Here is a 27,058-nt window from a genome sequence, read left to right as displayed (position 1 = left end):
AATACCTGCAGTGCTGGAGATATTCAGAAGATGAAATGGGATAAAGGCAGGTTAATGGTCAAGCCCAAGGCCAGGTATATAGCATATGCTAAATAAACTATTATTAATATTCCTCACCCCTCTCCCACGCCACTGACACTCAGCGTGGCTCCTGGCTTTAAAACTTGCACCTCTACCCTGAACTCCTCTGAGGAAATTCAGTCTCCTAGTTCTAAGCTCCAGCCTTCAGGGCAGGCAGGCTGGTGACAGCAGGAGTCTGGTGAGTGTCCTGCCCTTGCCCTTCACCCCTTCTGCCCCTCTGTCAAGCAGACCGTGATTAATAATAATCAGTCATCACAGCAAATCATTCTTACTGAGCAATGAAGGGACAGAGGGTAGCAGAGAGGTCAGAGCCGAGAGAGAAAACAGAGACACTTGGAGACACACAGACTGGCCAGAGACAAGCTGAGAGATACACAGAGAAAAAGCTGACAGGAGACAGAGCATTTAGTGGGCAGTGGGCTGAGAGGAGAGAGTATTGGGTTTAGAGTCAAAACACTTAGGTTCCAGACTCACCACTAACTGGCAGCCATGTGACCTTGGACAAGTCAATTCACCTCTCTACACCCATTTCCTCTTCTGAAGGAGAGGGTTGGGCTGATGATCCCTAGGAACCCCCTCCTGGCTGACCTTTCTAGGCCAGCTTCCAGACCTGGAGGGCTGCCTGAAGCAGCTCCAACTAGGAGGGAACCCCAAGCGTAGGCCTGGCCCAGAGCAGAGGAAGGGAGGGCCAGGCAGAGGCAGGCATGGTGAGACGGAAGGCAGGAGGTGTTGGGGCCACTGGGAGAGGACTTATAAGGGCACAGAGAGCCAAGAGAGGAGGGATATTGGGGGGAGTAGAAAAGCCAGCCAGAGAATGACTAAGGGGCTCCCGGTGTAAACAGGAGCAGGGAATGGACAGGGAGGGGGCCTGTTTGACTTGGCCAAGCACGGGGGTGGGGGTGGAGTGGGGAGGAGAACTGGGGCAGGACACTATGTCCCCTGTCCCTCACCAAGGCTCCTGGGAGGAGCTGAATCACACACCTCCCTCCCTGTATCCCTCCCCACCCCCACCCCAAGCTCCCAAATCCTGGGAAAATCTAAAGAGCTTGTGCCTGGGCTGAAAAAGGAGAGATTTGGGTTCACACACACATGCTCTGCTGGGTTATACAGCAGTCAGCCCTCAACCTCTTTCCTCCCAGAGAGGGTCTCAGCCCTTGGCTTGAGTAGTTTTCACCTAGAGGTTACCTTCACGGCAGTGCTGTGCTTAAGATCCTGACCCAGAGATTCTTTGGGTTCCTCGCCTAAGAGGGGGTCAGGACCTGCAGATGTAAGAGTGGGATGGGAGCCAGCATCACTCCACAGTCTGACCAGCTGCCTTCTCCCTTGGGCTGCAGCTGGCTCTGGAGAGGGGCTTTTAAAAAAACAGCTGGGTGATTTGGGACAGGAAGTAGAGTAGTAGAATGAGGAGGAGACTCGTGGCGAAGGAAAAAGCATTGATTCTGAGTCCCCCAAGCCAGAGTGGGGCAGGGGACTGGAGAAGAGAAGGGGCAGGGTTCTGATTCGGGGGATTATTATTCTGGAAGGGGAGGAGTCCTGGAGGAAAAAGACAGGAAGAGGGCTGGAAAGGAGAGGAGGTTAGGAGAGAACCTAGGCCCCTTGGTCCCCCTCCCCCAGACTAAGATAAAGACTAGAATCCTGAAAGGTGATCTCATCACACAGAGCCAGGGCTGGGGGAAGGGATGGGCAGGGGGTCACTGCCTTCTCCTGCTACAGTCCCTTCCCCTACATTCACAGGGCATCTTGGGAGAGTGGGGTCCTGGGTTCCAGCTCCCAGAGCCTAAAGACAATAGAAGCTAAAGGTTGGGCCCCTTTGCAAGACACCACCCCACCCCATCCTACAATTCTCCAGGTTTGTAGGAATCAGGCCAGTTTGATCAAGAAGACACTGAGGGGCCAAAGCAACCCTTTCCCCCCAACTACCAGGCTCTTGGTCAACTGCCAGATTCTAGGACGGGACTCACCAGAGGTTTCCATATCCTACAACCAAGAAAGGGGGAGGCCTGGACCGGAATCCTCCTGGTGAAGTAACCCCAAATTTCTGGACTCCCGGGTTTTCAATTCTAGCAACTTGGTTGGGGGGAGGGGGCAGGGAGCGGAGAGCCGGTGCCGGTCCTCCATCGGATTAGGCTGACTGGGAGCACTCTGTACCTCAACTCCTGAGTCCCAAATCCAGCTGGCTGGAACCCAGGCACCCCATGGCCCCGGAAGGCGAGGGGGAATCCCAGTTGGCCAGATGCCAGAGGTGTCTCCTCTGCCTTTAGACCCCAAAGCCTCCTCCCTGAATTGGTGAGGGAGACCCCACACACATATTCAGACTCCCTCCGCCCTCCGGAGGTGATTCCTTTCCTCATTAGGAAATTCTCCGCTCCCTTTTTCCGACTCCTTTTCCGAGCGTTTACGTTGTACATCTGGAAAGGAGGCGGGAGGAAGTAGGGGGAAGCAGAGAGAAGGAGGGGGAAGAGCCCAAACCAGCCCAGTCTGACCCAGTCCAGACAACCGGCCTCCAGCTGGGGCTGGGGTGAGGGAAGTGGAGAGGTGCGTCCCCCCCCACGCCCCTTCGGGGTGGGGGGCGCGGGCTCAGCGTTCCAGGGACCCAGGAATGCCCCCCCGCCCGCCCCCCCGGCAGGCGGGGGGAGGGCTCAGCCGGGAGTTTGGCAAACTCCGCCCCGCGTTGAGTCATTCGCCTCTGGGAGGTTTAGGAAGCGGCTCCGGGTCGGTGGCCCCAGGACAGGGAAGAGCGGGTGCTATGGGGAGCCGGACGCCAGGGTCCCCTCTCCTCGCCGTGCAGCTGCGCTGGGGCCCCCGGCGCCGATCCCGGCTGCTGCCGCTGCTGCTGCTGCTGCTGCTGCCGCCGCCGCCCAGGGTCGGGGGCTTCAACTTAGACGCGGAGGCCCCAGCAGTGCTCTCTGGGCCCCCGGGCTCCTTCTTCGGCTTCTCGGTGGAGTTTTACCGGCCGGGGACAGACGGGTGAGTTTGAGGAGGGTTGGCGGCGGGCTGGCGGGTCGGGGGTGCGCGCCTGGAGACAGGGGGCGCGGCTGGAGTCTGGAGGGGACCAAGACTTGAGTTTGGGAGGCGGAGTTTGGAAGGACTAGGGTTGGAGTTGGGGGCCCTCGCCGGAGTTGGGGGCCCGCGCTGGAGTAGGGAGGGGACAGTGGCCGGCGTGGAGGGTGGCCAGGAGTTTGAGAGCGATCAGCAGGAAGACGTGTGGGGTGGGGAGAGGACACGAAGCTGCAAGCTGGAGAAGTCTGGGCCGGGGTCTTGGGGCCAAGAGAGAGGAGGGCGCGGGAATGGAGAGCAGAGGGTCTCTGGTTGAGATCCGAGAGCTGCCGGGACCGGAGGCGGATGGGGACGGAGAGGGGGCGCGGAGGCCAGGGTGGGCTTTTTGGAGCACTGGGGAACCCCGGGACCCCTGAGGGCCATTGTGCGGAGAGAGAACGGGTCGAAGCAGAATGAGCTGTGTGTAGTAAGAAGGGAGTCGGAGGCTGAAGGGGTCCGGAGGTTAAATGGGGGCCAGCCTCATCCTCCCCTCCCCCCTCACCTCAGACTGGGAAAGACTCGGGAGGGGGACGGCGGCTCCCTCCCCTTTCTCCTCGGTCTCCTACTCCGCCCGCCACCCCCAATCTCTGTTCAGAAGAGGGGATCCGGGAAGTTGGGGAGAGTCCCGGGACCCTGGTCCTGGGGGGCGCCGGGGCTGGGGGCTGGCTCAGCCAAGGGCGGGGGCTCGGATGTGTCGGGAGGGGTGTGTGTGCGCCCGTGAAGGGGGGTGGGCGGTTTCCCTCTTCCTCTAGCTCTTGGGAGGAAGAGAAAAACTGATTTCCTGTAGCTTGTCGGCTAGAGCTGAACTGAGACCGGGACTTCTGGGGTCGGGGTCGGAAGCTGGGGAGACGCGGGCTCGCAGGGCCCAAGAGCGTCAGAACACAGGACCTCAGAGACCGGGGAAGTCTCAAAGGAGGATCCCCATTCCCAGCTCAGCAGGGTGACAAGCAGAGCGGACCCTGTGTGCCAGGAAAATGGGGAGCCCACGGGCTTGGGGAAACGAGCTAGGCAACATTAGAACAAGGGTGTTTGTTTAAATGTGATGGGGGGAGTAAGAGGGGAAGGAAGCTGCTCCTGGGGTGGGACGGAGACTCCCAGGTGCCAGATGCCTGACTCCACGATGTCTGGAAGAATCCTCTTTCTACACCTCTGGGCTCTGAGATTGCCACTGCTCCCCACCATCGCCACCAGCACAACAACCCCTAGTCTCCAGCTTTGATCGGACCTCTGTCAGAGGTGGGCTGTCCCTACACACGACACAGTTAACTGATCTCTACTCATTTCCTTTAGTTTCTGGAGAAAAGGGGTTAATCTAGGTAATTCACTTGGGGTATGGGGCAGATTTCTCCTTTGTCTGGAGGATGGTTAGGCCCCAGCTGTTGGTTCTGGGCTATTCAAGGTCCCCACCCAGCCCCCACCCCACCCCCCTGGCCTCCTGCCCAAACCCCATTGCATCACCCTGGCCTGGAGCTTCTGCCAGGCCCGGCCTCCCCCAGGCCCCTTGCGACTGCTTACCACAAACCTAACGGGGTAGAGAAGGGGGAGGGAGGGAGGGGAGGGGATCCTCCCCCACAATAGGGTATCCAGTTATCTGGCTCTTAACCTTCCTCTTATCCCACCCCTACTCCCCCCCAACAAGAGTGTCATCTCCCTTTTAAAACACTCCTCCGAAACATCTGGACTTTCACACACTCCCAGTTGGTTCCCTAGGTATCTGTCTGGCCCCTGGCCTGATCCTAAAGTCCCAAAAGCCCTTTTCTAAAGCAGGACCTAGCAGTCTCATCCCCTCCCCCTCCCCTTCTGCTCATCTCTTCTCCCAAGAGAACCCAGGTGTCCAGCTTGCGCACCTCCCCCTCTCATTTTCTCTCTACAAAGCACTCTTAGAATAGGACTCGGAACATTCCACCTCCCCAGTGACCTCCCTCCCCACCAGAGCTGGGACTTCAACCCCTCCTACCTGCGGGGGACAAACACAGCCCCTCACCTGGGGCCTTTGCTGGAGAGGGAGGGCCTCAGTGTTCTTGGCCCCCCTTCATCACCTCTCACTGTGGAAACTGAAACAGCATCAGAGGGCAGGGTAAGCACTAGAGAGGTTACACGGTAGGAAAGGGGCAGGCTTTAAGTCAGGCCAAGCTGGGTGTGCGTCCTGGCCCCACCACTTACTTGTTCTTTGTGTGACCTGGGCTGAGTTACTTAAGACTTAAATCCTGGAGCCTGGTCTTCTCATGAAAATCAGACACCTAACTTATAAGGTTGTTCTGAGGACTAAACGAGACAATATATATATAAAGCACCTGGTCCTTGGAGGGTGATGAATACATGGAGGCGTGACCTTTATGAGGTAGCTATTTTCTGTTTCTGGTTCTCTCTTCCCTGGACACCACCTAGTTCTTTGTCTAAGATTTTCACTATTTCTTACTTGCTTTTAATATTTGCTTATGGCAGTGATAGTAATAATAGTGCCTCACATTCCTTAGCACTTTCATATCAATTCTTCTGTTGGATCATTACAAAAATCCTTGCCTTAGACAGACGAAGCATTATTGCTCCCATTTTATGCGTGTATATGAACTGAAGCTTCAGGAATCATAGAAGTTTAGAACTAGAAGTTTGTTTAGGGACCATTCAAGGGCAACCCATCATTTTATGTGTAGAGAATTCAAGTCTTGGAGAGGGGAGGTGACTTGACCCAAGACATGCGCTTGAAAGGTACACCAGCCTTAGCCCAGCTCCTTCCCCTTGTGGAGCTGCCACAAGTGGAGGCAACTCTTCCTTCCCAGACAGCCAGGCATTTCCCTCGAGACTACACTGGGGGACCCAGAACCAGGTGTCTCCTCTGGCCTGCCCAGGGCTGCCGTAGAACCTGCAGGAGCTGGGTCCGGTCCACTTGCTACTCTCCACCCCCGACCTTGTCAGGCCAACAGAGTCAAACAGTAACCATGTATTGAACAGGAACTTGGTTAATCAGAAGCCTGGCTGGGGAGATAGTGGCAAGGAGAGGAGGGAACAAATTGGCAACGGGGTAGACCAGAACAGTGGCCTAGGTATCGGGATTCCTGGCTTCTGGTTCTTAGGTTGAGAAGGATTCTGAGTGACCCAGGACATGTGACTTAATTTCTTTGGGACTTAGTTTCCCCATCTGTACAATGAGGACATGGGACTAGGTCAGCAGTATTTTTTGTTACCGTTTTTTATTTTCTTCCTTCCCTTCTTCCTTTCTTTCTTCCTTCCTTTCCTTCTTCCTTCCTTCCTTCCTTCCTTTCTTTCTTTCAATTCAAATGATATCTTACCAGGGCATTCTATATAAAACAGAGAAAAGAGGTTGCTCTGAAAGAAGATGGAGAGGAGTGTCAGGACCAAACTGGCCTCTGCTTACTCCGTGTGGCAGCCCTGAGGCATCTACAAGAAAGTCTTCAAACCATGGTGCTGAGGCAGCCTGTGTCTCCAAGAAGCAGCTCTAGAACATCAGCGTTCTGAGGCTTCAAAATAAATTATGGCAATTATTTCTTCCCTTGGTCTCTATATTTTGGAAGAGTTTATCTGCCAAGCTGCATTTAGGAAGGAATAATTAATTCCTTTTTCCTGTTTTTTTTTTTATCAACCAAAAATTAGAACAAGAAGACATTTGTAGCTGCCAATCAGAGCTTCTGACCACGTGAGATAACTAGGTTCCCCACAGGAGTTGGTATAATTCCGGCCCAAAGCAAATACACTTGAGGTTTTAATTAGCCTGGGCTGCCTTATCAGGTAAACGCATGATTTCCGTTAGGCTCTCCGAAATATTGAAAAGAGCCCAAGGACCCTCCATTGTTACCTTCTTGGACCCCTAGTAGGACCCAACTGCTGCAGGATTTAGGAAGCAGGAACTAGGAGTGGGAGAATAAGGATAAGCTATGTGACGTGCCACCCCTGACACTGGGCGCCTCTCTTGGCACATGGGGGAGGGCACTATTTACTGGACTGACTTGGAGGAGCTGGGAAGGAAGGGCCACTGCATCCTCAGGTATAAGCCATGGGCGGCACGGGGCAAGTCTGGGTCGGAATCTGTGTCCCTTGCCTGTACCCCAGATCTCCTGAACCTTCACGCAGCCACAGCATATGCCCCTGGCCCACAAGTTTGTGGACTTTCTAAGCCTTGTAAGGCCTCTCTCTCACCTTCCCGCCCTGCCAGACTCCAAGCTTCTTCCTCAGGCCATTCCAGGAGCACTCAGGCTCAGCTCCCCGCCACGGAGTGGTGGGAAAATTGGGGGTGGGAGCAGGGTCCCTTGGCCAAGCCCCTATGCCCTCCTGGAAGAGTATCGGAGCTCCGGAAGACTTTGAGATAACCTGTTCAACCTCTTCACCCAGAGGAAGAGGGAGAGGGTATTCCCAAGTCCACACTGAGCTAGTGCCTGACCCAGAACCCCTGTACCACTGCTGTTTTCTGCGGCTGCCTCTGCTACAGAGGGTTGCACCCCTCTCTCCTCCCCCCGCCCTGGGGCAATGCAATCTCTCCCCACCACCAACCTCACCTACTAGGCCTGGCAGCCAACCAGGTCACTGTGCCTCCGAGTAGCCAGCTCCCACCCCCCTACTGAATGTACTGCCTGAGTGAGAGGGGTGGGGCCCAGCAGGCGGGCGGGTGGGAGACAAACGGCGAAGTGAGAGGTTGGAAACAGACAGGAAGCCACAGGCAGTAAACATTTCCTGTCCCCAGGGTAACCGAGGCTGGCACCCCACCCCCCATCACTCCAGGAACTCTCACTCCAGGCCTCCCCTCTATCCGTCTTGACCCTTTCTTCTCCCATCCTCATCCTCTGGCCCTGCTAGACCACCCTCACTCTGCTTCAGTCCCTTGGAGCTGCTCCCTCTGGTGTTCCCATTCCTATTCCTCTTGGACCACCCCCCTCACCCCTCCCCTACTCGATGTATCTCTTGTCACCCGCCCTGTCTCCCATCCCGTCACACACACCCCCGCTTTTGTGACCTCTACCATAATCCCCGACCTGGGGACTCCTGGTAAGAAAGGCTAATGAAGGGATCCAAATATCGGGAAAAGGGTGGGTGTTGGGAGTGCTGAAAGCTGAAAGGGGCCAGAAACCAACAGAGATAGAGAAGCCCAAGATCTGAGATCAGAGAGAGAGAGAGAGAGAGAGAGAGAGAGAGGTCCCTAAAACCAAAACCCAGAGAGCAAGCAGTCATAGGGGCAGAGGGACAGATGGAGAAGCAGTGCCAGAGTCAGATATGGGAGGTGAGCAGAGGCCAAGGCTGGCGGCTGGCAGGGACACTGGTTCGGTTGCCCCGGCTGCCAGATGCAGTCCTCATGGGAGACTCTGGAGGAGAAAGCCCAGAAGGCTGACAGCTGCGCAGAGGTCTTGGAGGCAAGGGACCCAGGAATGACAGAGGCAGAGCCAGAGGCAGGAAAATTGTCCAGGACCTTAGCTGTCACCACCCCATTACATAGGACCCCCAGCAAAGGCAACCTTCTCCTCGTCGTCTCAGGGGGAACGAGGCACTGTGTCCAAAACTAAGACCCAGTAGAGCAGGATCTGAATTCAGACTCCGAGCAATGGTGTATGGGAAAGGGGTTCAGAGGCTGAGACAGAGACCCAGCCAGGCTGGGGAGGTCCCACCAGAGCCCAGGGTGAGGGCAGGTCCAGGCCCAGGCCCCAGGGAACAATCTGCTTTCACCATTCTCCAGCTCCTCTCTCCACTTCTACTGCCTGGTTTCCAAGACTCACATTTTCCTCCTACACGCCCCAGGGCTGGGCAGCTGGGCAGCTGGACGCCTGGGTTTTGCCCAGAGAAGGGCTTTGGCTTGGGAGGAGAGGGTATAGGCTAGGTAAGAGGACCCTGGGGTTCTAGGGGCTGCACCTCCAGTCTTGGCAGGTCCATAGGGGAGATAGAGAAGCTCTGGCCCCGGCCTCTTCCCAGAACTGACTCTGGTTCCTCCTTCTAATGACAGGGGAAGGTAGGAGGGGAGAGAGTGGGGGGAGGCGGGAGAGGCTGTGTTAGTGACAGCGGCACATGGGGACCGCCTGACTCCGGCCTGTGCCTCTGGCATCCGTGGCATCTTCTGAGATATAAATACAACCTGGGGGGCATCTGTGCCACGCCCACCCAGACCCTGGCCCAGAGGCCTGGGTCCTTCCCGCCTGGGGAGACTGGAGAAGAGCTAGGAGCCCCCCCTGAGCTGCCTCTCCTTTCCCCTCCGCAGGGTCAGCGTGCTGGTGGGAGCGCCCAAGGCTAACACCAGCCAGCCGGGAGTGCTGCAGGGCGGTGCCGTCTACCTCTGTCCCTGGGGCACCAGCCCGGCACAGTGCACCCCCATTGAATTTGACAGCAAAGGTAAACCCCCTTCGTAGGTCGGGGAGGTTCAGGGAGGGACTAAGGGGTGGGGCTGAGGCTAGGGGGCGGGGCCCGGGCGGGGTCTGGAGCGAGAGGCGGAGCCTGACCAGTTCCAGGGCCACGTGCTCTGAGGCTCTGGGGCTCCAGCTCCGTGCAGCGGTGCAGCGGCTCCCCGTGGCACTCACACCACGTTCCCAATCCAGCCCAGCCCAAGGAGGGCGGGCATGATTCAGAAACATGTGGCTCTCATTTTCCTTGAATCACCCACAACTCAGGGAGGCCAGGGCAGTAACACAGACAAAGACAGGGAGAGTCACAGAGCCTATTCGATTCATTTAACTAAGCACTGACTAAGTGATAATGCGTGCCAGGCTCTGTGCTGGTACTGCAGGGGATTGAAACATGATTAAGCCCCCGCCCTCAAGGAGCTTAAGGTCCGGAGTAGATGCAGAGAGGGATGGAAGGAGACAGGCTGGAAACAATAATAACAGCTAACGCTTCAAGAGCACTTGCTATATACTGGGCACTGTTGTAAGCACTTTACATATATTAACGCACTTAATCCTTTCAACGATGGCGCGAGGTGTTATTATCCCCATTTTATAGGTGAGGAAATGGGTTAAGTAACTTGACTAAGGTCACACGGCTAGTAAAAGGTGGAGCGAGGACATGAACTTGAGCAGTGTGGCTCGAGATAAACTGGGATGAGGGGACAAAAGAGGAGAGCATCAAAAGATGGAGACAGTGGGGGAGGGGTGGTGTAAGAGCACAAAACTGACCGATTTTTTTTTTAAACCTGGAAGACAGATGAGAAGCAGAGGAATAAAAAAAGCTGTCCCATAGAGGCAGAGAGGGTTTGGAAGGAGAGAGACAGCACGCACACACGCAGACACAAGGGGCAGAGATTCAGTGATGTGAGAACGGTCAAGGACATAGAACACCTGCTGCTAGAGACACAGGCCCAGGTACAGACAGAGAAGTGCAGCCAGAGGGTAGCCCTCTCAGGAAGTAGCCGTTCTTCCCCACCTCACCACAAGCATCCTTGTCCCAGCTGGGTGAGGAGGCAGGCGGACCAGGGGAGTGCAACTCTAGAAAGCCCAGGTTCTGTGTGTGTGTGTGCGTGTGCACATGTGTGCACATGGGCTTGTGTGCACGCGTGCAGGGGAAGGTGAGTCAGGCTACAACAAGCAGACTGTAAGGACCTTCCCCACTCCCCCTTCCATGAGTCATGGGCTCAGGGCTTGCAAGTGCTTGGGTGCCCCCAGGCTGAGGGCACGGCTGCTCTAGGGCTCAGCTGCCCGCAGCTGGCATGACTCCCCTTTCTCACTTCCCCAAGGCTCTCGGATCCTGGAGTCCTCGCCGCCATCCAGCCTCGAGGGAGAGGAGCCTGTAGAGTACAAGTCCCTGCAGTGGTTCGGAGCGACGGTGCGAGCCCATGGCTCCTCCATCTTGGTGAGGGCCAGCAGGCTGAGTGGCGTGGTGGGCAGGAGGGGCAATGGTTGCGGTTAGCGGAGCACAGTGGGGGAGGCGGGGAAGAGGGGTCCTGTTGGACTAAACCTGGAACCCCCTCCTCCTGGGCCCTCCCAGGCCTGTGCTCCCCTCTACAGCTGGCGCACCGAGAAGGAGCCGCTGAGCGATCCCGTGGGCACCTGCTACCTCTCCACAGACAACTTCACCCGGATTCTGGAGTATGCGCCCTGCCGCTCAGGTAGGGCAAGAGGGGGGCGCGAGCCCTGAGTCTGCCTTCTCTGTGAATCCCCCACGGTCCCCCACCCCCCATCAGCCTTGATGCTCACTGTCTGGTCCAGAGAGGTCCTTTCTCTGGCCCCCTCTCCCCTCTCCTTCCCCAAGCTCTCTGCTCTTTCCTGCCTGACCCATCTGTGTGGAGCTCCTTCCCACCACCTTCTCCCTTTGCAGATTTCAGCCGGGCAGCAGGGCAGGGTTACTGCCAAGGGGGCTTCAGTGCCGAGTTCACCAAGGTGAGGGGGGATCTGGGAGGAGAGTGGCTGTGGGTGCTGGATGCAGGGGAATCAGGACCAGATGTGGACTCACCTCCTTCCCCCCACAGACTGGGCGTGTGGTCCTGGGCGGACCAGGGAGCTATTTCTGGCAAGGTAAGCCCTTCCTCCTCTATCCCTGCGTCCGTCTCCCGCACCTGGCCTCTCATCCCTCTCCCAGCCCGAGATCACCATCCTTCCTTCCTCTGCCCCCGTCCCAATTCTCCTCTCCCTTTCCTGAAACTTACCCATCCTCTCCCACCACCCTCCACAAGCTTCCCCTCCTTGAACCAGACTTCTGAAATCCTACCCAGTTAGCCCCCAGCGCCCCCATCCCTGCCACCTCCTCCTCCAGCCATCCCCTCCTCATCCCCTTCCCCAGGCCAGATCCTGTCCGCCACCCAGGAGCAGATTGCAGAATCCTATTACCCCGGGTACCTGATCAACCCAGTTCGGGGGCAGCTGCAGACTCGCCAGGCCAGTTCCATTTACGATGACAGCTACCTGGGTGAGCAAGCAAACGGGGTGGGAGCTGCAGGGGGAGAACATCAGGGGCCCCTGTCCTCGCTCACACACACCCCCCCACCCCGCCTCCCTTCTCCCACCCAGGCATCCCCAGCCTCCTGCCCTATGTATCATGTGCAGGCTGACTATGAAGGCCCAGTAGGGGAGGGAAGGGATTGAGGATGGGCCAGGGCAGAGGGGTCCCCAAAGCAGGAATCCTAATATCCGCCCACCCTGTCTCCTAGGATACTCTGTGGCTGTAGGTGAATTCAGTGGTGATGACACAGAAGGTGAGTGTGTCCCCAGGCTGGGGCCAAGGGAGGGGGCAGATGGAGACCCAGGACCCGGAGCCACAGGGACTGAGACACTTACCATTTTTGTCTGACTCCCCTTTCCCTGCCCTTAGCCTACAACTTTCTCTTCCCTCTACAGACTTCGTTGCTGGCGTGCCCAAAGGGAACCTCACCTATGGTTACGTAAGGCCCAGCCTGACTCTCCCTCGCTCCTCTGCTCTCCCGTCCCCTGGCTAATCACAAAGAACCATGCATGGCAGTTTGGGAGGGTGAAAAGAGTGGATCAGAACACGGGCTCTTGGGTCAGACCAGTGTTTGAGTTCTGGCACTCACTCTGGATGAACCAATCTGTGATTTATTCCTACCCCATTTCATTCCATAAAAACCTTGAGTCTGCTTAACCTCTCTGAGCCTCGTTCTTCTCTTTATAATGGGATAATAATAGTTCTGACCTCACAAGGCTCTTGTAAGGATGAAGTGAGATAATGCACGTGAAAGTACTTAGTGAACTGTGAGGCAGTGTACAACTGTAGCTGTTATTATTAGACCATGGCGAGTGCTTTAAAAAGGATATAGATAAGAAGGCTATAGGAGTCCATTCAATTACCAACATTTATTAGGGCAAGGTAAGAGATAAGAAGATGAATAAGACATCATACCCCATCTTGTAAGGTGCTTCTAATCAAGTATGTAAGATAAGACACACATGTGATTGTAATCTAAGGTGCAGCTCCTATTCACGAGCCCCTCAGTGCATCGGGCACTGTCCACTCGTGATTTCTATTCTTCGCAACAAGCTTATCAGGGGAGATATTACCATTCATATTTTACACATGAGAAAGCTGAGGCTCAAAGAGACCAAGTAAGTTGTTTAAGATCACCCAGTTAGTAAGTGGCTGGATAGAGATTTAAAACCAGACCTGTCTTATTCCAAAGTCAGCATTCTCTCTGCACTAGGATAAATTTCAGAAAAGTGGTTAAGATGATATAGCAGTTTAGAGGGAAGAATAACCTCTTTTCTAGGGCAGGGATGGATCAGAAAAGGTCCTATGAAAGATCAGTGGAGATGAGGAAAGAGAGCATCCTAGGCGGGAGCATGAGAAAAGGCATAGAAGGAAAGGAAAAAAATTCAGGCCAGTTCAGCATGGGCTGATTGGGGACGAGGAGACTAAAGAGAGGTTGGGCAAAAACAGATAGGTTGGGGCCAGATTCTCCAGGGCCTCAGAGGACCAGCCAAGAAGCTGAGACTGGGCCATGGCTTCAGGGAACCACCACGGATTTCCAAGCCAGCCGTGTCCCTCCTAGACCGGCTCTAGGGCGATCGGTCCCGCTGCCATGGAGGAAGGGTGCTGAGGGGAAGGGAGAGCCCGAGGCAGGGGGAGGCCAGGGGGCTCTCCAGCAGTCCTGGGGGAGGACTCACACCAGAGGAACAGCAGCAAGACTGGGGAAGAGAACAGGGAGTCGAGAGACTCAGGGGACCGGAAGGGCCCATCACTAAGGGCGCATATGGGGGGAGACGTGAGTGTTTGTGATTTGGGAGGGCTGGTGGATGAGGCCTCAGTCATTCAGCTAATAATTATTGAGTGTCAACTGCTCACCAAGGACTACTTTAGGCTCTGGGGAGAAAGCAAAAAACAAAACAAAGCTCCTGCCCTCACTTATCTGACATTCTAGTAGGTAGACAGGCACAACAGACAGATAAGTACGAAATCTGTCAGTAGTAGTTGATAAGTGACATGGAGGAAAATAATGAAGTCGCCCTGGGATGGAGCTACCCAATATAGAGATGGGAATGTGAGGCAAAGCAAAGGAGGGAATTAGGAGACAAGTGGTCTATGTCTCCAAGGAATGCCTGCCCCTGGGTATCCTGGGCATATACCTGGGTATATCCTGGGCATATCCTTGGGATGGGTATCCTGGGTATCCTGGGCATATCCTTGTCCTCTATCCATGGGATGGTCTGGGAGTCTGGGACCAATGGATGTATCTCCTCGTCCCCAGGTCACCATCCTTAATGGCTCAGACATCCGGTCCCTCTACAACTTCTCAGGGGAACAGGTGAGGACACCCCCCACACACACACACACACAACCCAGCTTGGCCCTCTGCCAACCAAGCCCCCGCCCTGAGCCAATAAGCTCAGCCCAACTTCTCAGGCTCCCTGGAGTCCCTGATTTCCCCCCATAGCCCTTGTTGATTGACCCCCTAGTTCTGACCCACTGCTGCCCTTCTGTCCCTCCCAGATGGCCTCCTACTTTGGCTATGCAGTGGCTGCCACAGACGTCAATGGGGACGGGTGAGTAGTGGGAAAGGGGCACAGCACAGGACGAGGAGTAGGGGTGGGACAGAAAAATGCAAGGAGAGTTTTTCTCTGGATTCTCCTCCTCCTGCCTGCATTCCCTAGGCTCAGGGGCAAAGAGAGAGCTGAGAGCCAAAGACCAGAAGACCTCAGGTCTCTCTCTTGAGTGGGAAGGAGCCCAGGATCCAAGATGCCTGGGATTTCCTGGCACTGGGATTGAGGAGGGGACGTGGCAAGGCAGGGTCTCAGGATGGCTGGGTTTCCCCTACCCTCAGGCTGGACGACTTGCTGGTAGGGGCGCCCCTGCTCATGGAGCGGACAGCCGACGGGCGGCCGCAGGAGGTGGGCAGGGTCTACATCTACCTGCAGCGCCCGGCCGGCATGGAGCCCATGCCCACCCTTACCCTCACTGGCCATGATGAGTTTGGTCGATTCGGCAGTTCCCTGACCCCCCTGGGGGACCTGGACCAGGATGGCTACAATGGTAAGCACCATGGGCTCAAGTTGCTGAGGAGGAGTGGGGGCCTGAGTCAGAGGGGATTTGGGGAGAGATGGCTGTCAGATAAGATACCCAAGACCCCCAGTGACTTCTCCAGGAGGTGTGTAGATCTTAATCCCAATGTCTGTCTGGACCTCGGGGCTTGAAGAGATTAGAATACTGGGAATGACAGATGGGGAAAATAGGATCCTGGGTCCTGGGGTCTGATGGTAGAGATTTGAACTCCTGGATTCCTGGCCTGCTGACTGCTGTGTGTTGTGTGTCTTGCAGATGTAGCCATTGGGGCTGCCTTTGGTGGGGAGAACCAGCAGGGAGTGGTGTTTGTATTCCCTGGGGGCCCAGGGGGCCTGGCCTCTAAGCCTTCCCAGGTTCTGCTGCCCCTGTGGGCAGCTGGCCACACGCCGGACTTCTTTGGCTCCGCCCTTCGAGGAGGCCGAGACCTGGATGGCAACGGATACCCTGGTGAGTTGTGCCAGCGGCCCCTTTCACCTTAGAATTCCCTGGTCACAGAACCCCAGCCCCTCTAATGCACTTTCCTAAGCTCCTGGGTGCAGTTCTAGGATGATGCCACCAGATGGCGGTGTCCCCTCACTTCGGCCTCGAACAATGCAACTAGAAGGGGTTGGGAAGGATTCTGATTTGGGGCTTGCTGTAAGGGGTAGTTTCTTGACTTCTTGCAGATCTGATTGTGGGGTCCTTTGGTGTAGACAAGGCTGTGGTGTACAGGTATGAACTTGGGCAGGGGGCAGCCTGGGAGACGTGGGAACTGGGGGATTTCTCAACAGGGCTGAGTTTGGGGAAGTGTACAAACTGGGATCCTGGGGCTTGGGCATCAGCTTCCTGTGCCCAGTTTCCTGAGGAGTCTTAGTTCTTTGACCCCACATCCACTCTTGGCAGGGGTCGCCCCATCGTGTCTGCCAGTGCCTCCCTCACCATCTTTCCCGCCATGTTCAACCCAGAGGAGCATAGCTGCAGCTTGGAGGGGAACCCTGTGGCTTGGTGAGTGCGGTGCCCAGGAGACTGTGGGGATGGAGTCTGGAGGTGCTTCATCTGTGCCTGGAAGTGGGGAGGGAGACCAGGTCTTTGGAAGTGGACAAATGGGACTGTCCCAGTCTGGGTCTGTCTGGGAGGCAGGTAGGGAATAGGATGCCTGTTCCAGTTGGATACACCAGCTTTCCCTTTGGTCTTCCCCCAGCATCAATCTCAGCTTCTGCCTCAATGCTTCTGGAAAACACGTTCCTGACTCCATCGGTGAGGGAGAGACTGCCTGAACCTTCCAGGGACTGGGATGGGGATGGAGGGGCTGGGGACTTGGGGACCTCTTATCTCTCTGGATAGATTAGGAGGGAGGGGCAGATGCTCCTTAACATACGTGCCCGGCTGCAGGCTTCACGGTGGAGCTCCAGTTGGACTGGCAGAAGCAGAAGGGCGGAGCACGGCGGGCACTGTTCCTGGCCTCCCGACAGGCCACCCTGACCCAGACCCTGCTCATCCAGAACGGGGCTCGGGAGGATTGCAGAGAGATGAAGATCTACCTCAGGGTATGGGCCCGAGGGCAGGGTATGGACTGGCCTGGGAAGAGTGGCCACGTAGAACTGGAGGCCCCTCATGAAGGGAAAGAGACAGGGAGATTCCAGTGAAGGGCCTGGGACTTTGGGGGGCTGGGGAAGGGGGCCCTTCTGTTGGAGGAGCTGGGGACCAGGCTGCCTCTGAAGCAATGAGCATGGTCGAGTTTGGACACCTGAATTCTTGAGGGTCCTGAGTGGACACAGGGAGATGTGAGAGGATGAGGAGCAGGGCCACCAAGTCCCCTGTGTCCCCTGAATTTGTGAACCCTCTCCCCTGGCCCCAGAACGAGTCAGAGTTTCGAGACAAACTCTCCCCGATTCACATCGCTCTCAACTTCTCCCTGGACCCCCAAGCCCCTGTGGACAGCCACGGCCTTCGGCCCGTCCTACACTACCAGAGCAAGAGCCGCATAGAGGACAAGGTGAGGGCAGGGTGGGGAGACGGGCTGGGAGGAGAGGGGCCTGGGCCGCCAGGGGTGGGGCCCTGGAGGGGGGAGCCGACAGCTTAGGAGGGGGTCGCAACTCCCCCTCTCAAGGCTGCCCTGCTCCCCAGGCTCAGATCTTGCTGGACTGTGGAGAAGACAATATCTGTGTGCCAGACCTACAGCTGGAAGTGTTTGGGTAAGTGAAGGCTGACGTCAAGCTGGGGGGTTCCAGATGCCAAGGTCTCCTAGGAGAACATGTGGAGCTTGGAAGCACCTGGCATGTGAAAAAGTAGAATAGGAACATATTAGCTGGCTGTGTGACCCTGGGAAATTATGTAACTTCCTCATCTGTATAGTGGGAATAAGAGCATCTATTTCTCTGGCTTTGGGGAAGGATTAAATGAAATAATCTACATAAAGCATCTAGCCTAGTGCCTGCCATAGAGTTGGAACTCAGTAAACGGTGTCTATTATTATTATATCGTTATTGTTATGGCCCATTGTCTTGGTTTGCAGATTAATTCCCCAGTGTCCCTGACCCTGTGTGTCCCCTCCAGGGAGCAGAACCACGTGTACCTGGGCGACAAGAACTCTCTGAACCTCACTTTCCATGCCCAGAATGTGGGTGAGGGCGGCGCCTACGAGGCAGAGCTTCGCGTCACGGCCCCTCCGGAGGCTGAGTACTCAGGACTCGTCAGACACCCAGGGGTGAGAGGGGACTCTTAGGCAGGGCTTGGGAGGAGATCCTGCCAGAGGGACACCAGAGCCTTACCTGCACCCACCCCACCTCCAGAACTTCTCCAGCCTGAGCTGTGACTACTTTGCTGTGAACCAGAGCCGCCTGCTGGTGTGTGATCTGGGCAACCCCATGAAGGCGGGAGCCAGTGTAAGTCTGGGACAGGAGAGAGGACCCAAGGGAAAGCGACCGGCCCATCCTGAGCAGAGCTGTGGGATAGGGAAGGAGGGCTGCAATTGGGATTTGGCAGACGCGCAATCTAACAGCCCCCTTGTCCTCCCTCCCTGTCCTACAGCTCTGGGGTGGCCTTCGGTTCACAGTCCCGCACCTCAGGGACACGAAGAAAACCATCCAGTTTGACTTCCAGATCCTCAGGTAGGGAGTGGTTGGGGCCAGGCTGAGGCTGAGTTGGGGGCGGGGCCGAGCAGGGTGGGGCAGGGGCGGAGTCTGGTGCAGGTGAAATTCTTCCTGGCTGGGCTCCAGCACCACCTGAGTCTCTCCTCCATCCCACAGCAAGAATCTCAACAACTCGCAAAGTGAAGTGGTTTCCTTCCGGCTGTCCGTGGAAGCTCAGGCCCAGGTCTCCCTTAACGGGTCAGTGCCCGGGCAAAATGGAGCCTCTCTGGGAGGCAAGATGGACTTCTAGGAAAGGATGCATATGGGATGGGGTACCTTCCGCTGTCCTCTAAACCACCCTCCTCTTTAGTGTCTCCAAGCCCGAGGCAGTGCTATTCCCGGTGAGCGACTGGCATCCCCGAGACCAGCCGCAGGAAGAGGGGGACGTGGGCCCTGCTGTCCACCACGTCTATGAGGTGAGGAGGGACAGAGGCAGGGAGGCCCTGGTCCCCAGGTGGGCTACTGGGAGTGGAAGGCCGGACTAGAATGAATGACAGGGAAGGAGGAACTGTATGAGCGACAGATGGCTGGGACCAGCCTGAGGGATTGAGAGGAAGAGAGGGGGAGTGGGGAGTGAGAGGTAAAGGCCTGGGCAGGATCAGTGTGAGAGACTGGCCAGTTGAGCAACTTAGAAGGGAAGGATGGGGACTTCCCTGGCGGTCCAGTGGTTAGGACTCCGCGCTTCCACTGCAGGGGGCACGGGTTCAATCCCTAGTTGGGGAACTAAGTTCCCGCAAAAAAAGAAAAAAAATGGGGGGGGGGGAGGATGGAGCCACCTCCTCCAGGAGGGTTGGCTGGAGAGGATTTCGCCTCTGCCCATTGATTTCCTCCCTCACTCCTGAGATGGGAGACTCGCAGCAGGGAAGAGCGGGCCACCAGGACCTGGGTTTCAACAGGGCAGAATCACTCCCTCCCTTCCCACGATCACTGTGCCCTCCTCTCCCCAGCTCATCAACCTGGGCCCCAGCTCCATTAGCCGGGGCGTGCTGGAGCTCAGCTGTCCCCAGGCTCTGGAAGGTCAGCAGCTCCTCTACGTGACCCGGGTCACAGGACTCAGCAACTGCACCACCAGTCACCCCCCCAACCCACAGGGCCTGGAGGTGAGGGGCCTGGAGACTGGCCTGGGGGTGAGGGGACCAAGTCGAGGGTGGTTGGGGAAGGTCGCCGGGAAACTGGAAGAGCCAAGTAGGATGTGCCGGAGCTAGGACTTAGGCCACTGGAAGGGGGTCCGAAGGCCCACAGACACCTTGAGACCCCGGGAGGGAAAAAGACTGTTTTATGTACTACACTTCTGTCTTTCTGCCTGAAGTGTCCTTCCCTGACTTCTTGCCCTGGCGTACTCCTAGGGCCCAGCTCAGCACCATCACCTCTGGAAAGCCTTCCTCAGAGCCGCTCCCCTGGGCCCCAGTGCCTGTTTTACAGTTCGTTTACACATAAACAACAATGCACTGAACCATGTTACAGGCTCAGGAAAGATCGCACCAAACAAAACTCACAAGGTCCCCACTCTCATGGAGTTTATGTTTTAGTGGAGGGTAATAGACAATAAAAATTAAAAAGAGAGAGAGAGAGAGAAACAGGTATTGAGAAGTGTTGAGAGTGCAGTGCTAAAATGCTAGGGCAGGGCAGGGCTGGGAGCCTGTTTGAGTCATCAGGGAAAACCTCTTGAGGAGGGAACAGGTGAATTGAGGCATGAAAGACAAGGGTGAACCTGTGTGTGAAGACTCGAGAAAGAGCATTCCAAGCAGAGGGGACAGCCAGTGCAAAGGCCCCAAGGCAGGCACGGGGCCCTAATTATTTATTGACATCTCCTCCCTGTAAACTCCAAGGATCAAGTCTCACCCGTTTCGGTATTTCAGTGCTGAGGTCGGTACCTTGCCACAGGAGGTGGTCAGTTGTGTGGATGGAAGACCAGGTCGAAGCTGCTCTGGACCCCAGATGCAGGCTGACTTAGAGGCTGTAATGAGGTGAGAGAGGCAGCTAATGGTCCCTTTCCTCTTCCAGTTGGATCCCGAGGGTTCCCAGCACCACCGGCTGCAAAGACGGGATGCTCCGGGCCGGAGCCCTGCCTCCTCAGGGCCTCAGATCCTGGTAAGTCCTCCTGGGAATAAGGTCTGGGCCGAAGCGTTGAGTATCTATTTGCATCCTCAGAGCCACCAGCAGGGCGGAACGCCGCATTCAAGCCTCCGCTTTCTTCCCAGAAATGCCCGGAGGCCGAGTGTTTCAGGCTGCGCTGCGAGCTGGGGCCACTGCACCGGCAAGAGAGCCGAAGTCTGCTACTGCATTTCCGCGTCTGGGCCAAGACCTTCCTCCAGGTGAGGGAGCCTCACCTCAGTCCTGACCCCCGACCTTCGGGCCTGCCTGGACTGACGCTAGCTTTCCGCACTGCCCTAGCCACCCGCTTTGGTGACTGGGACCCAGGCAGCCGCGCTCCCCTCCCTCACCCTTGTTTGGACAGGGCTGTGTATCCTTGGCGCCACCTAGTGGCCACACTGGGACCGACAGCTTCCCTTTCCTGGCCCATTCAGAGGAGGGAGGGCTGGAGGGAGACCAGTGGCAGAGAATGATAGAAAACAGAGACGGAAGACATATCCATCACGGAGAGGCAAGCAGATGTAGGAACAGTGAAGAGCAGCCATTTACTGAGTGCATCCTATAGGCCAGGCATCATCCTGGGTGCTTCACCCATATTCATGATTCCAAGACAAGGCTTTTTCTATTGAACATGCTGTCATCTAATTATTATAACTATTCAGTTACACATTTATTACCTCATATAAGGAACACAGAGAGAGATTCAGAAGAGAATGAGTCCAAAATAGGGAAAGATCCTAACCAGAGCCAGACCATGGGGAGCCCAATGACCTCCTAGATACCATAAGAGGCCACCCTGAACACCTTTCCACCACCCACAGAGGGAACACCAGCCATTTAGTCTGCAGTGTGAAGCTGTGTATGAAGCCCTGAAGATGCCCTACCGAATCCTGCCCCGGCAGCTTCCCCGAAAGGAACTGCAGGTGAGTCCCGGGCCAGAGGTCTGGGCCAAGGAAGATAGAGTGCTGGGCCTGGCACTAGCACTGGGATGCGACGGAGGCTGGCCTGATTATGGTAACAAATATTGATTGAGCATCTACTGTGTGCCAGGCACTGTGCTAGGTCGTGGGAATACAATGATAAGCAAGATGGACAGGGCAGTGAGAAGACAGTGTGACAAGTGCCAGCATGTTTATGGGAACACATCATAAGGACACTTGAACACAGGCTTGCAGAGTCGGGAAAGGCTTCCTGGAAGAAGTGATGTTTAAGCAAAACCTGAAGGATAAATAAGATCTACCAGGCTAACCAGTCAGGAAAGGAATATTCTCTGGGGAGAGGGAATTAGCAGGTGTGAAAGCCCAAAAGTAAGAGACAATAATGTACATTTTAGGAATTTGAATTTTGAAGATCAGAATTCTGTTCGCCCAAGACGGAAGGGGAAACGTGGGTCTAGGTCCAGTGGCAAGTGGGAGCCAAGTGTAGGGTGGGAAGAACTAACGGCTTTTCAGTGACCTCTCCCGACTTGCTCCCCAGGTGGCCACCGCCGTGCAGTGGATCAAGGCAGAGGGCAGCCACAGCGTCGCACTGTGGATCATTATCCTAGCCGTCCTCATTGGCCTCCTGCTCCTAGGTCTGCTCATCTATATCCTCTACAAGGTCAGCCACACCCTACCTGACTTGGCCTCTCTCTCACCAGGTTCTGCCCTTGATGCAGCACAGTCCCAAGCATCTGCCTCCAGACCAATTCTCCAGCCACATGTCCCCACCTCTCCCTGGCCACATGCATCCCATCTGGACACGGCCTATAGGATCCTTTCCTTCATTCCACAGCCCCTAGCTTAGAAAAAGTTCTCTTGACTCAAGCTGATAAGTTTATTTATACTTTCAAAATCAGTGTTACTCACAAGTGGCCAGTATGTGGCATTTGTGCTGTCACTTCCTCCAGAAACCCATGGCAGCCAGCACTAATGGTTCATACCCTAGAAGTAGCCTCAGAATCCTTCTCAAGAGGCAGCCATTACTACGCAATGAGACTTAGAACTTGACTTCAAACCTATTTGCCATCTCTGGCTGAACTGGGGGCATTTTTATGGCACCAAAGCACCCCCAACCTTAGCCCTCTTAACCCACTGGACCTCTTGGAGAGGTAATCTTAACAGCCTGAATTTGGGCCACTTTTGCAAGATGGGGAGATTGGAAGCACTAGAGTTATCTTCATCCCCCCTTGGGATAAGATCTGCGGAGAAATGGGAACCAGAGTAACTCAACTCTCCCTTCTTTTCCCCTCATTAGCTCGGATTCTTCAAACGCTCCCTCCCATACGGCACCGCCATGGAAAAAGCTCAGCTCAAGCCTCCAGCCACCTCTGATGCCTGACTCTTCCCGATCTCCCAGACTCCCAATCCTGAAGGTCCAGTCCCCCCACCCTCAGTCTACTGACAGGGAGGGGGCTGGGCGCTTCCTGAAGGTGCTGAGGGCCAGGGAGAAGCTCCTCTCCCCAGCCCAGAGACATACTTGAAGGGCCAGAGCCGGGAGGTGCGGAGCTGGGGATCCCCTCCCCCCATGCACTGTGAAGGACCCTCGTTTACACATGCCCTCCTCATGGATGGGGGAACTCAGATCCAGGGACAGAGGCCCCAGCCTCCCTGCAGCCTTTGCATTTTGGAGAGTTTCCTGAAAACAACTTGGAACCAGAACTGGGGGATCCAATCCCAGTTCTCCGGCTCAGACGTGCCACCAGGACTTCCTGTCCAGCTCCAGCCTGCAAAGATCTGTCCTCAGCCCTGCCAGAAGCCCCCAGTTAAGAACCTGGAACCTGGGGAGCGAGACATGGCAGCTCTGGACAGCCCCCACCCCGGTGGGCCAACAAGGAACAGTAACCGTGGATGGTGCCCCAGGCCCCGCTCAGGACAGATCCCACACCAGGATCCACGCTGGCCCAGAACCAGCTGCAAGGGGAATCAGAACTCGAACAGGGCCAGATCGAACCTGGGGCCTGGGGTTGATCTGGGACCCAGACTCAGACATTGGTAACCTAACTAGGCAGATCCAGGACTACATTTGAGCCTGCTCCAGACCTGGGCCTGGAGGCCCAATCCACCTCTGACTCAGGAGAAGTCAGGAATTGCCCAGGACCCTGAAGGGGCCATGATGGCAACAGATCTGGAACCTTAACACTGGCCGGACACAGGCCCTACCAGTCCCCTGGAGAAAGGGGGAGCCCGCTGTCCCCGGCCTGCAGGATCTGTGTTCGGCCCGCCAGCTGCACTGACGCTGCCCCTCCTCTCCCTGCCCAACCCTCCCCTCACCTTGGCTCCGGACACCTGGGAATTATTTAAACTCTGTTGCAAGTGCAATAAACCCGGCCCGGTGCCCCCACTGACCAGAGCTGGAATCTGTCCTATCCCCACTCTTTCCAGAACTTTCCTGGAACCAGACCGCTTGGTGGGTAGGAAATGTTCGTGTTTCTTGCAACTTCTTTCCACTGGGAGCCAAGAGTATGACCCTCAGCAACTGTGGAACTAGTTTTGGGGTTCCCTTTTCTTAAGTGAAAGAGATGATGGAAGGGGTGAAAGAAGGGCTTGACTCCTGTGCTTATCACCCAGCCCCGCCAGATCTGGTCCCAACACCTCCAGGAGAGAAGGGAGCGGAATCCCTTCTCTTTGGGTTTGAGGGTTAGGGAAGAATACAAAGGGAGAGGTCCAAGTTGAAGGTGGGGGAGGATGGTCCAGAAGACTCACCTGGGCTTTCCTAAATCAGAATAATGAAATGGGCTGCGAGAAAAGGCCACAGAACTAAATCAGAAGAAAGCCAGTTGGGTTTTTGTTTTGTTTTCATTGCCCATTGTATTCTGGTGCGTAGAGGGAGTGTTAAATAGTTTACATACAGTATCTCATTTAATTTGATAGAAATTAAATGTGTGAAGTAGGTACAATTAACCCCATTTACACAAGGGGAAATTGAGGTCCCGAGAAGTTATGTAACTTGCCCAAGGTCACAGACTCAAATTCAGCCTTTCCTGACTGTGAAAGCCCTCATTCTTAACCAACATGGCTTTGAGGTCTTTGAAGAGAAATCAGAGTGAGGGAACCCCTCAGGATCCTCTGTCTCCTCTAGGACTGTCCTAATATCCAGGAAGAGGACGGAGAGGAGTGCTGAAATGCTAGCGGGATTGTTAGAGGCAAAGATGTTCATGTCCTGCTAAACCAGAGTTCAGCCACCAGAGGGCAGCAGAGCCACAAATTCATGGGAATTTGGGGAGGGGAGGAAATGAGGTCCTCCTCACCTTTCTTCCCCCATCAACAGGGCTATTCTTATTAACTTAGGTTCCTGCCTATCAGTACCCGCGTGGTCTCAAAATTATCTCTCCTAGGAGGCCAAGCCTGCTCCAATCTATGACTTCTTGATAATTCCGTAACTTGGGAACTTCTTCCCAGAACCCATAAATGAAGAGGGACTGACAGGCAGGGTGAGACCTGATGAGGCAAAGAGCCACGCAGTATTTCCAAGGATGACAGCTGTGGCATAACAAGGCACTGGGAATTCTCCAGGAAGGAAATCCCATACTTGCCCTCTCGGGGGATGGGTGGGAATGGCATCAGCCAAACTCCAGGAGCCAAATCTGAGATTTCTTATACTATTATGAGGAGGAAATGAGGAGGGGAAGTGGGCTGCGAGTACTGGGCTAGTATCATGGGCATGTCTGTATAGTGCCTGTACCTTTGAGTCTCAGAGAGTGACAAGGTCTCTCCCAAGGATGCACAAAACAAGATAAGAATTCCTTGGGCTCAGCAATGCTGCAGATGTAACCCAGCACCAGCCTCTCTGTCCCTGAACTGTAATTCTCAGGCTCTGGTCTGTTTCCCCTTCCCAATCTCCCAGCCCCTCCAGAGCATGTCTGCCTCCCATCTTGAGACTTGAGTGATGCGAAGGGACAAGAGTGGAAGGGGAAGGCCTGAGTCCTAGCCTCGTCTGTGTCAGTGGAGATGGAAGGGAGGCCCTGGGAAGGGAACAGAGCAGCTGGGGGCACAGAAGGGGGAGGGGGCTCAAGAAAGGCAGCTGGCAGGCGGGAAGCTGATCTGGGGGTCTCAAGTTTCTTGACATCAATTAGAGCAGCCGGCCTGGGCTCATTAGTAGCCCAGGGTGCAGGGCTCATCAATAATGAATTCATCCCACACATTGTCCCCCTCCAGCTGCCTGCAAGGTCACCCCGCCCTCCAACCAGCTGCCTCCCCTTGGTGAGCTAAGGAACCCCTCTTCTAAGACCTCCCTAACTCAGGGTCCCTGGGGGTAGAGTGGGAGGATGGACAAGGCTGAGGGCAAAGGGGTCTCTATCACTGATCAACCATGCCTAATGCTGACTCTGGTTTGTTCTCTGAGTCCACCCAGGAGAAAGAATGGGAAGAGGCAAGGGGGGTAGATAACAAGGTCTGGGAGAAGCAGGCTTTGTGATACTAGGCTCGAACAGCATGGTGGTAGGTCGGATCTGGAGCAAGAGAACCTCCTCTGATGGGCTCGGAGACCCTACCTTCTCCCCCAAGGCCAGATTCAGGCAGCAAGGCCACAGTCCCCTGAGATCTCTGGGTCTCTGGATCAGAACAAGACCAAGGCATTAGCACCCCCGGAATTCACTTGCCCTTGAGCTGGAGCATCTTGGCAGGTGCAGAAACAGATCTTTTTTTCAAACCAGATCAGTGGGGTGAGGACAAGAGACTGCTGAGACCCGGAAACAGGAACTTGAACTTCCTGTACTTTAATTAGCCATATGGTCCTAAATTCCCTGCAGAACCCAGGAATGCCAGTCTTCAGTCCCCTTCCTCTTTCCTAGACTGTTCCAAGACTCCAGTCCCCCCACCCTTCTACCGACCTCTTCCTCCCTGCCTCCACTGTCCCTAAATCCCAAGTGTTCTAGTTCCTACTCACACCTCCTTTCCCTCTGGCTGGGGTTGGCCTGAAGCTGGCTGCTTGGCATTCTGAGAAATCCTCCTGCTGCCCTCCCTCTTCGGGCAGGTACAGACAGGTCCAGGCTGCAGCAGCTGCATCTTCCCCAGACACCTCGTAGACTCCCAGACTCCAGCCTCGTGCTGCGGTCCCAGTTGCCTGCCTTAGAATACATCCTGTTGGTCCTTAGAATACATCCGGTGTCCTGTACTCCGCCTCTCCCCTGACGTTCTCCCCAGCCCATACATTCTGTCCTATCCTCCATCCTCCCCTCCACCTCATCAAAGACACCCTACCAGGCCTCTTCAGTCCAAGTTCACCTTAATGGAGAATGCCCTGGATAGATGCTCCCATCCCCACACCAATCCAGGTCATCTCTACAAGGTTGAGCCTCAGTTCTTGATCTTCTGTCATCTCTGGTTGCCCTAATGATCTCAGTTGCAAGCTTCTATTTCCACCTCTTTGGGTCCACTGATTGCAATCACTTCCCTCAGACCTTCCCTAAGGACCTAGGCATTCAGACCCCAGCCAGAGATCAACCTGGGGTCCATCTTCAACCCCACATTTCACCTCTGAGACCCAGCCCCCAGGCATCCTGCTCCAGAGCCAGGGAAACAAACTAGTACCCAAACATTCTCTGCCCCACCCTCCGCTCCGGCCCAGCCCATCACTCTGGAGAGGACTCAGGTGTCCCATCCAGCCAGGTCCCATCCCTCCCCAGAGTACTTAGGCATTCCCCACCCCATATAAGCCTGTGACCAGACTTCCCGCCCTCAGACTCAGCCCTTCCCGGGATCCCAGGCATCTTAGTTTCCAGCTTCCTGTGTCAACACACACCGTCCTCTAGATGCCTTGTTCCCCCAGCCCTGGCTGCAGTAACACCGTAAATCCAGGAGACCCAGGCAGCAAGTAGAAGAGAA

The 27,058-nt window shown here is 55.6% G+C and overlaps 1 protein-coding gene across 2 annotated transcripts; it reads left to right on the top strand.

Moving 5' to 3' along the window:
- Positions 1–2,547: 2,547 nt before the first annotated feature.
- On the top strand, positions 2,548–23,580 carry ITGA5 (integrin subunit alpha 5). Of its 2 annotated transcripts, XM_059936080.1 has the most exons (30): positions 2,548–3,048; positions 9,314–9,444; positions 10,781–10,896; positions 11,032–11,152; positions 11,362–11,423; positions 11,513–11,558; positions 11,824–11,949; positions 12,191–12,235; positions 12,378–12,421; positions 14,240–14,296; positions 14,482–14,534; positions 14,813–15,021; positions 15,307–15,498; positions 15,717–15,762; positions 15,934–16,035; positions 16,232–16,287; positions 16,423–16,577; positions 16,889–17,026; positions 17,158–17,225; positions 17,587–17,737; positions 17,823–17,915; positions 18,061–18,140; positions 18,279–18,359; positions 18,472–18,577; positions 19,109–19,261; positions 20,166–20,252; positions 20,363–20,476; positions 21,077–21,178; positions 21,732–21,854; positions 22,491–23,580. In XM_059936080.1, the coding sequence occupies exons 1-30, from the start codon at positions 2,681–2,683 to the stop codon at positions 22,572–22,574; spliced, it is 3,309 nt and encodes a 1,102-aa protein (XP_059792063.1). In that variant the 5' UTR covers positions 2,548–2,680; the 3' UTR covers positions 22,575–23,580. The 2 variants fall into 2 exon arrangements, with proteins under 2 accessions (XP_059792063.1, XP_059792064.1); XM_059936081.1 differs by lacking the exons at positions 2,548–3,048; positions 9,314–9,444 and having other exon boundaries at positions 10,797–10,896; positions 11,052–11,152.
- Positions 23,581–27,058: the final 3,478 nt, after the last annotated feature.

Source organism: Balaenoptera ricei, chromosome 10, assembly GCF_028023285.1.
Source record: "Balaenoptera ricei isolate mBalRic1 chromosome 10, mBalRic1.hap2, whole genome shotgun sequence".
NCBI lineage: Eukaryota > Metazoa > Chordata > Mammalia > Artiodactyla > Balaenopteridae > Balaenoptera > Balaenoptera ricei.
Note: the sequence above shows the minus strand (reverse complement) of the source record. Positions and strands in the feature narration are given on the sequence as shown.